This window comes from Aptenodytes patagonicus, chromosome 6, assembly GCF_965638725.1.
Source record: "Aptenodytes patagonicus chromosome 6, bAptPat1.pri.cur, whole genome shotgun sequence".
Classification (NCBI taxonomy): Eukaryota; Metazoa; Chordata; class Aves; order Sphenisciformes; family Spheniscidae; genus Aptenodytes; species Aptenodytes patagonicus.
Window position 1 is genome coordinate 75196651 of NC_134954.1, and position 13135 is coordinate 75209785.

The 13135-nt window shown below is 41.9% G+C and overlaps 1 protein-coding gene across 2 annotated transcripts in view; it reads left to right on the top strand.

The window, feature by feature from the left end:
- Positions 1 to 13135, top strand: part of GALNT13 (polypeptide N-acetylgalactosaminyltransferase 13) — a 160368-nt gene that overhangs the window by 104981 nt on the left and 42252 nt on the right. For both annotated transcript variants that reach the window (XM_076343217.1, XM_076343218.1), the window contains exon 9: positions 168 to 348. In XM_076343217.1, coding sequence (XP_076199332.1) covers positions 168 to 348 — 181 coding nt within the window. The remainder of the gene's footprint in view (positions 1 to 167; positions 349 to 13135) is intronic.

Genomic DNA, 13135 nt, shown 5'->3' on the forward strand with positions numbered 1-13135 from the left:
CCCTGCCGTCTCCCTTAAACTTTGGCTTGAAATTCCCTGTTGAATTGTGACCTGGGGGAATAAATCAGGAGGTAGCTGCTAACCTGTCTGTCAGAGTCCCTCCTGCTATAAACTCGGCATGTTTTGTATTTGGTTTAGTCAACGTTTTCTGCATATTTTAATTCCAGATTTGGCAGTGCGGCGGCTCCCTTGAGATTGTCACCTGCTCGCATGTTGGCCATGTTTTCCGAAAGGCAACACCTTACACCTTCCCTGGTGGCACGGGACACGTCATCAACAAGAACAACAGGAGACTGGCAGAGGTCTGGATGGATGAGTTTAAGGACTTCTTCTATATCATATCCCCGGGTAAGAAATTATTTTCTGATCATATTATGATGTGTAAAGCTGTCTGACAAAAGGAAAGCGTAAATGTAAGGCACATATAGGTAAGTGTAGACATGTATGCATGTATATGTGCTAAAAGTTGAGACATAACAGCAAAAGTGCTTTCAAAATTCAAGGGAATGTCCTTTCCATGTGTCAAAACCTTCTATATTCTGTTCCCAAGGTAAAAATATTAGTTAAGGCTCCTCCTCTCCCAAAGATCATAAGGGTTTTTTTTTAGAATGTTATTCTCAATGTTCATTTGCAACTAGGTAGGAAAGCTCTTTGACCCATTTATTCTAAGAAATGCAGAATTTGGCCAGATTATCCTAATGATCCCTGAAGGTTCCTTCAGAAGGCGTCAACGGGAGGGACAGCAGAGGTGCTCTGGGTCACTGGATAGAAGGGCAGGAGCCCTTCGGAGCACAGGACTCAGTGCCATGAAGTATCTTCACCACGTCCTTCTGTCTCACCACTGCCAAGTATCAGTCCTCAGGAGAAACGCTCTCTTCTGAACGTACAGATTTCTCTTCCTTTGTATTGGTGATTTTCGTTTATATTTCAGTATAGTGCACATAGCACATACAAATTATGTGCAGTGTAATCACATCTATCACACACAATTACAGGAGATAAAATACATATTCCTATTTGATCTTACAGCAGTTGTTGAGGGTTATATTATGGGTGAATATTTTGATGAAATAACCTAACGTTGTTATATTAAAGCTGGGGATGTTTTTATCTTAAGATAATTATGGCCTCCGTATGAGTGAGCGTAATGGAGTACATACATTAAAAATGGAGTGGGACGTGGGGGTTTCGTTAGTCTCCATGCCGCCCTCCGAGGTCTCCCTCTGAAAAGGACGTGTCCTGTTCAGCTTGGTAAGAGCTGCCTGCCCACGGGGCTCCCTGGGCTGGGCAGAGCCATCGCTTTGGTTTGTACAGACAGTCAACGTGTGCCCATGAAGTGCCATCGCATTGTAGTTTGACCTTTTTTTTCTCTTTATTTAAGAATCAGTTTATTTCATGCAACTAACTCTTAAATAAATCTTGGTCTTTAGAGTAATATAATAACTACCCTCAAGTCTCTCACATGGCAGTTTTCATGTTCTTACTTTCATCATTTAAAATTTACCTGTTCACTTGAAAAATCAGACTTGGAGACAACTCAATTTTTATCAAACTTAGAGTTTTAAACAAAACTTTTTTTTTTCCCCCCTGAACAAACAGAAGAATCAAAAACTTTAACGAGTGGCCGTGGTGAGGAAAAGAGTATGTACCTTCAGTGCTGGCTCTCTAGTAAAGACTGTTTTGCACCTGTATTTCAAGTAGCCTTTGGTCAAAGCCAACCTCTTAAAGCAGGCATTTTGAGCTAAGCCTTTTCTTTCTATAAATCAGGAACAGTAGTCTTATTTAATTTGATTTGGCTGAAATAAATGAAAAAATAAGGTTATAGTGTGATTTTTCTTTTAAAGATTTGTATATAAAATGGAAAACTGTTCTGGGTGGGTTTTTACTCCAAACAGTTTTACTGATACCTCAAAATTACACAGTTAATAAAAACTAAATTGCTTCAGTTCAAAAGCCAGAATATACAATGTCTCACGTATGAAAGCCAGTTATTTTTCATAGTATTTATAAATAATTACTTAAAATGTCTGTGGTAGAGAGTAGCCATAGACTATGTAAGCTATTGTTACTATTTTATTGTGTGCTGTGGGATAATCTTCCCATTCTTCCATCTTTAAACTTTCTTCCAGTTTAGATTCTGTAGCAGCAGAATCAGTTTACATTTTCACTATCACCAAGAAGTAAACCCCGGACCATATTGTTATCCGTATGAGTTTTGTGTTTCATCTGCAGCACAATTTACTGTTATTATACCTCAGCTCATTCCAGCTGCAAATCTGCTTGTTTCCACAAGCTGTTTTGGTGCTTTGATTTTTCCAGGGGTTCAGAAAATCTCAGTCAATCATCGGGTGCCAACATGTAATCATAAGCTGTGAAGTCGGAAAACTCTTGGTTTCTGCATGGGTTATCGCACGTGTCCTGTGGCTGTCACAGTATGTGCTCATAAAATATTCTGAGCCTGTCCTGGAATAACCTTATCAAGCCAAAAAATTTAAAGCACCGTAAAAAAAAGTCTAAGCACATCTTAAGTGCCCTGTTAATGGCCTAAAAAAGACATTTCTATATCTATACCTTATATACACACTAAATAGGGATGTGTATAAATGGGTATATAACCAAAAGACGTAAGCATGAAACAAATCTTGAAAGAAATGTCAACAGACTGATGATCCCCATCAATCAGAGGTTTGGGTTGGCACCGAGTGTTTTTGGGAAGCGTTCGTAGGGCTCTGCCTCCCGCTCGGAGAGAGGTGCAGGCAGATTTCCTCTGTCCTTTTGAAATACCTTCTCGGGTGCATCTTCTGGTGGTCCCCTGGCAACAGGGCTCAGAGTGGAACACCTACGGAGGAACGTCTGGTCTCCTCAAGAAAAAGTAAGCCTGCTCCCTCCAGGGAACAGCCCGTGAGGAAAGGTTTCTTGCTCCGGCAGGAGGGATGAAACCATGGAAGAGGACTAAAATGTTCCTGGCTTCAGGACTGGTAACAAGAGCCGAACTAGCCAGCGAGGAGAACCACCATCCCTCTGCAGCCCGTGTTTCGTACGGGTGGCAGCGGGATTCCTGGAGGGCAGAGCAGGGCGTCCAGAAGCCATCGGTGTCTTCAGGTCCTGTTTGTCCTCTGCTGTCTGTGTTTCTCTCATCTCTAAGGATGAGTTGCTGCCTTAGTCTGGAGGAGGAGGTCCACTGTTAAAGCTGCGGGTGTCTATCATCACTCGTAGTGCTGACTAAACGGACATCGCGTGCCACACCTGATGGAAGTGCACGGTGGATTTCACTTGTACTGGATTTAACAAAATGCAGAAGACACACGTACCGTGAGTGAAAAACCACCACATCGACAGGATCCTCTTAAATGTGGAAATTGAACTTTCTGTGAGATAGGCAGGATTGTGTCCCTTTATAATTGGTAATTATATCTACCCAATTAAAGCTGAAGGAATAGGACGCGTGACAGAAAATTTGGCTGACTGTTTTTAACGTAATTGGTTTCTGTTCTGCAAGAGGAAGGGAAAAAATTGGAAAAAATAAATATAACGCTGGCAAATGAATGTCTAATATGGTGTAAAAGTGAATTCGAAACCCATGTAAGATGCAGTCAAGTTCAAACCATAAATATATCACATGGGCTTAGCCAGTCTTTAATTCAGTTCTCCCCTATTAAGTTCTGGTTTTTTGCAGTCACATAATACCAAGTTCCCATTGCATTTTTGTTGAACTAAATGCATTTCTAATAATTTACCCTGTGTACCTTTTCTTACGAGTATGAGGCATGCAAATGCTAACAATGTATATTCACCACGTAGCGTATGCGGTGAATACATTGCACTCTGTGCGCTTTTATATTCTGCCTTGACAGCGAGTTTTTCTGGGCTGATTAGGAGTTAGTTGCTTTAAAGCATTCAGGTGAGTTCAAGCTCTAAAAATGTCATACTAAGGGCTATTTAAAATACGATACAGTTTAAATGAGATATGAGCAAAATGCATTTAAAGGCGACTAGAATAGCGATATACATGGTAGAAAAATTTAAAAATTCCCGTTTCAAAAAGAGCACCAGATGAAATTGCTGCTGTGTAGTTTTCTAAAATGTATTAACAGTTCAGTTAAAAAACACTTCCAAATTGGTCATGTTTTGCATTTAGGAATTTGAAAATTAACACTCCAAATCCTGGATCAGAACTTTTTTTTCCTCACTTCCATTGCTTTTTGTTTTGGGATCTTCTAAGCAAGGGTCCATTGGTTCAGCAGGACTGCTCCAATAGGCCTTGATTTTTATTATTCTTTGTTTCCACAGAATTTCTACTGAGATATTCTGAGTTGTGGGAGTGAGGAATTTAGTGCTGAGCAAAAGGTTAAGTTTGGATGTAGAAATTAAAATAAAAAGGCTGTGGAAAAATATATCCGATTTAAGCCTACCTTTGACCAGCTTGACTACTTCTCCAGCACATCTGCAGAACCTGGAGCGATCCGTCCCCTCACTACGGACTTTCCCTGCTCTGCTCCTTCACCGATTTGACGTGTCAGACCTCCAATGCAATAGACTAATTTGGAACCACCCAATTAAAAGACAATAAAACTCAGGAAAGTGGCAGTAAGACACACCTATTTCCATCTGTCGGAGTGCACACATTGCAGAATGCCATGTAAGTGGAGCGATGCAGTCGTGCCTCTGCACGTCTAAGTATGGTAAATACGAGATTTTGTTTTGAAAGTGGATAATGAGGAGTGTGTTGGATGACGTAAATCAGGACCTCAATCCTTTCTGGATGGTTCCAGCCTGGAGCTATCCTCGTGGTGCTGCTGTCTCAGGGCGTCATTTGGTGTGGCTGTCTTCTGTCAAGGTGCCGGATGGACGGATGGATGCTCTCCAGGTTGGAGGAGTGGTGAATACTGACGTGTCATCCTCTGAACTGGCCAGTATCCCGCAGTTCAGCTGGGTAGAAAAGGCCCGATTTGGACGTTTGGAAACATGCAGGTGCTTTTGATGGCAGAAGCCATTGTGAAGCTCTGTCTAGAAGAGCACCTGCTATGTAAGAGGTCAAATGAGTGAACGTTTTGAAGTTTCCTAATTAGCACTTGTATCTTGGACAGGAATAACAGGTCATTTCCTGTTGTATTAGAGAGGAGCTTCTGAAATCACTTTGGAGAGTCAGTTTTGTGGCTACCTGTACAATTTCCTAGGTTTCAGCAAGCAGCGGGGGCAGATTTTGTCAGCAACATTTTTTAACTTGGATGTCCAGTATTAGGCTTTCTAGCCTGCGTTTCATCAGCTGGTTTCTGAGGTGCGAAGACATCCCTTCTCCCATTGAAAAGACCAGTTCTTGCTGTAGGCCATTTTAATTTAGGCTCCTAAGCACAGATAGAAATGCAAGGCTATCTTTAACGAACCATTTTTCAGCAGTCTGACATCCAGTGGGATACCCTGCATTGCAAATACCGCTTTCCACAGCGATTCCTTCGGGAAGGAAAAGCTGCTAGCGGAGGCATCCTTTTCCTCCTTCCACCTGGGGAGGACATGTCTCTATCCATTTCCCTATCAAAATTTCCCCAGGGTTGGCACAGGGCTGGTGTCCTTTTCCCCTTTCTTTTATACCAGTACGATGCCAAGGTGGCTCTAAAAATGCAGTCTCTAGCCGAAAAGATGGAAAGATAGTAAGACAGAAACCGAAACAACCCTGCAGTATTTCAGCTCTAGGTGCAGGACTGTACGGGGGGGACATTCCCTCTGCACCCCCAGGCTGTCCGGGTTTGAGCATGCCTTTGGCTACTGGTGATAAAAATAAGACCTCAGTTAGACGAAGCAAAAGGGGCTTATCTTGCCAGCATTTAAATACTTGTGCATTCTGCTACCTGGGGAGGGGAGGAAGGCAACCGTGTTTTCAACCCATTTAAATTGCTCTGTACATTCGTGGTGGATTATAGCACAGTGTTCGGATTATGCCGGGGCCTCCCTTGAAGAGCCCTTGTGCAGTCACCGAGGAGACCCTCGTAAAGCCATAAATTCCCACCTTCTCATCAGCCCTCCGAGCTAGGCGGGGAGATCATCCCGTCCGCTGAATTGTGCTGTGTGTTGGCAAGCTGTCCCGGGGCTGGGTTCCCTCCCCACTGCCAGCGCTGCCCTGACCGCCGCGTCCTCCCCTGTCCCACCTGATGGACTTCACCCTTTCATCTCCACTACGCTTTGGTGTGCTCCTTGCTGATGGGCATCCCAGTGGGACAGGCATCCCACCTTCAAACACATTAGCCCAGCGATGGCGAACGGCCCTGGAGAGCTTTCAGCACGCAGAAGGGCACACGCAAGAGGCGCGGTTGGTCTTGATGGCTCAGCTTCAAGCTCTTCTTAACCTCAGCTCTGTGGGCAGGTGTCGTGGTTTAACCTCAGCCGGCAACTAAGCACCACGCAGCCGCTCGCTCACTCCCCCCCGGTGGGATGGGGGAGAGAATCAGAAGAGTAAAAGTGAGAAAACTCGTGGGTTGAGATAAAGACAGTTTAATAGGTAAAGCAAAAGCCACACACGCAAGCAAAGCAAACCAAGGAATTCATTCCCTGCTTCCCATCGGCAGGCGGGTGTTCAGCCATCTCCAGGAAAGCAGGGCTCCATCACGCCCAACGGTGACTTGGGAAGACAAACGCCATCACTCCAAATGTCCCCCCATTCCTTCTTCTTCCCCCAGCTTTATATACTGAGCATGACGTCACATGGTATGGAATATCCCTTTGGCCAGTTTGGGTCAGCTGTCCTGGCTGTGCCCCCTCCCAGCTTCTTGTGCACCTCCAGCCTTCTCAGTCGGGAGAGCATGGGGAGCTGAAAAGTCCTCGACTAGTGTAAGCACTACTTAGCCACAACTAAAACATCGGTGTATTATCAACATTGTTCTCACCCTAAATCCAAAACACAGCACTGTACCAGCTACTGGGAAAGAAATTAACTCTATCCCTGCCGAAACCAGGACAGCAGGGCTGCAAGTTATTAATTTCTAGCTCATTTGCTTGCCATTGTTAGTTATAGGTACAACTGTGGAGCCAATGCAGGATAAAATTATTCTTGTCGCGACAATTTTTAATGAAACTGTTAAAAAAGTTAGGGTGAAATGCCAATGCACTTTTTGTATTTATTGTTACTACTTATCTTTCTATGAACAAAATTGCTATTCACTTCTGAAATGAGTAAAAATCAGCAGAAATTTAGTGCTGCTAAATGTATTCTCTCTTCTTTATGCAGTTACACATGTGCATATTTGCCCAAGATTTTGATACAAAATTCAAACAGAGAACCTATGGACAAAATTTTATTGAAAGAGAAAGGTGAAATTAGGTCAGTGACAGTGATGTTTGCAGGACAAGATTTGTTTAATTCAAAACTTAATGTCTGTTGCTGTTTCAGTCACTGGAAAGAATTTCACTATAGGTCTCCTTTATATTTGCTGATCTTTTTTGAAGTTATTTATGAATATGCTATATTAATCGACAATTAAAATGTGATGATCATGTTCCTCAGGATTAAGAAGCAAATGGAGGAGAAAAGTGCTCAGGGGTTTTAGAAAATAAAGTTAACAATAACATTTTAACTAAAAAATAAGAACACATAGGAAATGGTAGATTTTTTTTAAATAGGTCATGTCTAAATGTCAGAAATTGTTCCCAACATTATTAAACTGTTTTTTTATCCTTTTGTCTGGCACACATTTATCTTAGTTTATTAATCTGGAAAATACAGATCTCTAGATAATTCTGTTAGAGAACAAAGAAAGTTGCATTTTAGTAATTAGGTCTCTGAAGCTATTATCTATCAGCGCACACGCATCTGCCCAGTTCTCCTCTGGGACCTGATTAATTTGATTTCTTAGATGATGTCGTCAGAGAAAGAGGAACCAATGGTTGTTCACAGTGGCGTTGTGTTAAACGTGTATCTCGGCATAATTAGGGTGCACACCTAGTAATTATATTTCGAGGTAAAAGTCTTGATCAATCGAGTTATGAATTGCTTTCTTGAGGCTGTCTACTTGTAAAAATATAACTCCACTGAAGAAGAGCCCATCTTTTTGTGCTCTTAGACGTATTTAAAATTGATGCCTTCCCTTATCTTTGTAGAAGCTGTGTGTGGATAAGAATAAAATCTTTTATTTCTGCTACCCTTGAATTTGGCAATCCTATGTGTTGCCTGTTTGTTCACGCCACGTGCTCAGATGAGTTAGGAATGAGAATTTTTAATATATCCAATCTAGGTTAAAAAGAAGAAAAAAAAGGAAAACCATACAGATTAAATTCTGTGCAAAATATTTTGAGTTGAAAAAAAGGCTTAATTTGTGACATGGTGAGAGGTTGGAGGAACAATTCCTGTAGAGAAAATACTCTCTTTGTGTCATTTGGCATTGGTGTGTGGGGAAACAATGCAGTTTTATTTTCACTGTGTGTTTTGGACTGAAGAGTGGCGTTGCTCTCTGCCTGGAGCGGGGCCCCAGGGCTGTGAAAGCTCTGTTTGCTGAGGCTGGGATGGGTTTGAAAACTGAGAGTAAGATCACAAAATATAGTTGTAGTGAGGAACACTTACCTTTTTGTTTCAGTATAAATAGTGCATTTGACAAGGAGTTTTGAATTTTCCTTGGCAGGAGCCTAACTAAGGGTCTGCAGCGTGATTACAGCCCGAAACTGTAAGAGCCAAATAATTCAGGAGACTGTAAAAAAACCCTCAGAAATGCTGGATGCACTTCAAATGGGATTAAAGGAAGTCCCTTTCTTAGAAGAGAAAAGAAATGCATGAATTTGTTCTGAAAAACGGAGGAGCTGCCGCGTACTGCCCCCGTTACAATGGCCGTCAGTGGTGCTCTGAAGCCCATCTCATTTACAAGGTTAAAATGGTGCCGGGTAATTGAGCTGACAGAGGAGACTTTCCTCCTAAATCAGTACAAATCTTTGCAATTTTCTGACTGCAAAAAATGTTCTTTCCTGACTCCTTGGGAATGCAAAGTACCCAAAAAGCAGGATGGCCGACCTCACCCCAGTGAGGCAAAATGCGCCCAATGCAACACCAAGCTGCAAAGCCAAGTGCTGCATATTCATTTGTTTTCAGCAATTCTCTCTCCTTCCCTCCATATCGGTCTTTTATTGGCACCTCTAATAAAAAAAACCTAATAGCTTAATAATAACTAATCTCTGTTAGTATATTTAGCAGTCAGCTTTCTGTTATTTTCATTATCATCCATTAAATTCTCAGTGTAATTGATGTAAATCAACAGTGCAGGATTACACTCCAGGCAGTTCTTTGCTGTTATACCAACACCTTTCTCTCTCATATGCAAAACCACGCACCTGATTTTATTGTTTCCAACACATGTAAGCACGTATGTGCATACCCAGATGGATTTGCACGTATGTGCCTTCTCAGCCTGCTCCAGTCGCCCAGCACACTAATCCTAGCAGCCTTATTAACTTCTTTTTCAAGTTGTTCCAGCGTATCTCATTCCACTCAGCCTGTATATTCCTAAATGTTGGCAGTTATGTCAATTTATGCATTAAAATACTGTATCTAATCATTGAATGGAAATAATTACATGCTCAGAATAGGCCTGCATTTGCACAGTCAGCTGAAAAAGATAATGCACGTAATAGTTCAGTTTCTCTGTACACAGTGCATTGCTAAACCACTTTATCTTCTTAATAATCAGTTAGTATTCAATTCCCATGTCCTACCTAGCTATTAAAGTAAGGCTAAAATGCAAAGTTACATTATTTTTCAAGCACTTTATTTAAAGCATTATTGAGAACTTAAATATAGGACTTTGTAGTTTTAATTTGGGATTACAAGATAAGTGCTTGTGTTTTACTTAGATTTACACAGCAGATGATGTGCAATCCTCCTTTCAAGTGTAATTATATAATTAGGTTGATAATGACTGTATCAATTTAGGAAGTAAGAGCTCTTGATAAACATTTTCACTCTTCCCTTACCTATTTAGCATTTTAGCGCTAGAGGACTGCCAGAGCTGCAAGTGCACTAATTCCAAAATAAGTTCATTTAATCAGTGGCGTTATGATCCCGCAGTGAAATACGGGTGGCCACCCTTGCGCACCTGGTGATAGCTGAGCTCTGCAGTGATCCGGCTGCGAAAGCACTTGCCCAGAGCGAGGAGGATTTTCCACGGGAGCAAAGCACTGCCGTGCTGAATTGGGTTGGTCCTCCCATAGTCTGCCACGGACGGGAGACGCCTGTGCTAGGAATGAAAAGGGGGGGGGGAAAAAAAGAAGAGGGGGAAAAAAGAAAAATGGAAAAAAGAAGAATAATGGAAAAAAGAAGAAGAAAGCAAGTACAAAATTCAATACAAGTTTTTCAGCATCGTAGTTACCAAAGAGCCTGTCTAAGTTCCTTGCTCAGCCAAATTCAGCTGTAGGGCTGAACGCGCCATGAACGAGGGATGAAATTCCTCGTGGTGAGTGAGTCGTGGTTTTGTGGGCTGGGCATTAATTCTGCCCCAGACAAATGTGAATGCATTCACGTAGGCACTCTTACGCGCCAAAAATGTTCTTTGACTCCGTATGCATCAGAGCCTGCTCGTACAGGCCTTCCTGCGATACCTCTAGGAAGGGAAGCAGTGCAGGGGGCAGCTGAGCTATTGCCTCCTGAATCAAAAAAAAAACCCCTTTCTTCTGTTGCATCTCTGCTTATATTTAAGACACTAATATTGAAAACCTGAATCATATTGATAGTCCTCGCTTATTGTGCTTCTCTGATTGAAAAAAAACCAAAACCCACAAAAAATATTGAGTAAAAGCAATTGTGCTGCAAGTTAGTTATCTTTATAGTGTTATTCACTGTTTCTTAACTTTTCGAGTAAAAATTACTTGTGTCTATATATACACAGATACATTTTTGGCACAAGTAGGTGAGGAGGTGTATGAAATCATAGAATCATAGAATCATTAAGGTTGGAAAAGACCTCTTAAGATCGAGTCCAACCATTGACCCAACACCCCCATGCCCACTAAACCATGTCCCTAAGTGCCTCATCTACTCGTCTTTTAAACACCTCCAGGGATGGGGACTCAACCACTTCCCTGGGCAGCCTCTTCCAATGTTTAAACACTCTTTCAGTAAAGAAATTTTTCCTCATGTCCAATCTAAACCTCCCCTGGCACAACTTGAGGCCGTTTCCTCTCGTCCTATCGCTGGTTACTTGGGAGAAGAGACCGACCCCCACCTCGCTACAACCTCCTTTCAGGTGGTTGTAGAGAGCGATGAGGTCTCCCCTCAGCCTCCTCTTCTCCAGGCTAAACAACCCCAGTTCCCTCAGCCGCTCCTCATCAGACTTGTTCTCCAGACCCCTCACCAGCCTCGTTGCCCTTCTCTGGACACGCTCCAGCACCTCAGTGGTGATCCTGAGTCCCAAAGATGTGCTTGGACCCATCTGAAGCGCCAGGTGGTCCTCGTGGTGCCCATCAGCGATGTTGCCTGAGCCCCTCTCCCCTCCCCAAGAAGGAGCAGCAGCCCAGAAGGCTCCTGCAATGTGGCACTCCAGCAGCTCTGCTCTACCGGGGCTTGTCTTTCCTCATAGAGTATTTGGCTGGCATTGTTAAACTCTGATGTAAAAAAGAGATTACCCCTGCTTTCCATGGCAGGTGTCCACCTCCTGCGTACCAGCCTCTTTCCCGCAGTGGTTTCGTGGCGGAAGCCGGTGAAGCGCCATGGATGCTTTCCCATGTGGAGTGTTTGTAGGAAGAAAGGGCAGGACTTGCAACACCTCAGTATTTACCTGAATAGTGCGATATTCAAACCAGCAACTGCCTTGAGAATTAATGTTGTTTGACTTAGTTTTTGGGGTCATCTAGCTTGATTTAATTCAAAGGTACTTACGAGAGGAGGTGTGAGAATTTGGGGTTTCCTGTCTTGTAGTTGTTCCAAAGGTCTTGACTTGTTAATGCTGCCCTAACCTAAAGCTGCAGTTAAAAGGGAGCTTAAAACCTTTCTTTCTAGATGTGATCCCTCTTTTGTGTATATCCTTGCTTTTTTTAAAGGAGAAAGATGACATTTGTAGATCAACAAACACAGAAGTGCTCCTGTCTAATTAACACAGATGAATCAAGATAGATCAAATTCGTGTTTTATCTTCTGTCATTTATAGCACTGATATTTGCAAAGAGCATTTTATTAAATTTGTAATAAAATGGAGCGTAAAGAGTGGGTTGGCAGATCGTTGCCAGACAAACAGGGCCGCCTTAGATTATTTTTTCCTAAAGGTATCCCTTGTGAGGTGTATTGCAAATCTCTAATGACTTAATGTAGCTTTTCAGCTGATAGGGAAGAGTAGAAAGAAAACCTTTATTACTTTACACATAATACAAGCGGAATAGGAAAAATAATACACTCATGGATGCTATGTACCGTGCCCGTATTGAAATAGCAGGTAATACAAAACATATATTTGAATACATTGTGGAGGGAGGCTGGTTTTGCATTTTATCTCTAAAATTATCACCCTGAGTTGGAAACAATCCTGTTTTGCAGGTTTGCAGGGACGTTCGAAACAAGACTCATCTGAGATACCTGCAAAATAGAGATTGATGGCTGACCCACTTGTCTAGTCGTAATACGATGAACGTCAATAGAAAGCAAATGTTTAAATTTGAAAACAGCATGAATGTAATGGTCTTTCACGAAGGTGTTTAGTAATTTTTCCAGCTACAAAAATACATTTTTTTTCCATACACACCCTTATAAGTTAAATCAGCTCTAGCTTTGCTGTAGTCCCAGTAGCGCAGGTTTCACTCCTGTTACTCTTACATGTTAGTAAAAAAGACAAAATTTCCCAGTAACGCTTAATTTCCATACTTTTTATGCCAAAGAAGAGCTGTAATGTAGTGAGATTTTATGGTTTTCACAGGAAAAACATTTTCACTGTCAAAATTCTTCTAGTACCTCAGTAATTTTACTACTTAATTTTTACTCTTTGGTGCTGGGTGTTTAAAGCTAAAGTCAGAGGTTTCTTTTCAACTCTGCCTTCTCTTAAAAGCTTTCCTGAGATATGGACTGGAGAAACGTCTTAATGCAGGTTTATTTTTATCCATCATAATGTTCCCATTGATACGTATTTCAGTAAAATTGGTATTTTTTTCTTTAGTGTCTGGACGAAATTGGCAATGTTTA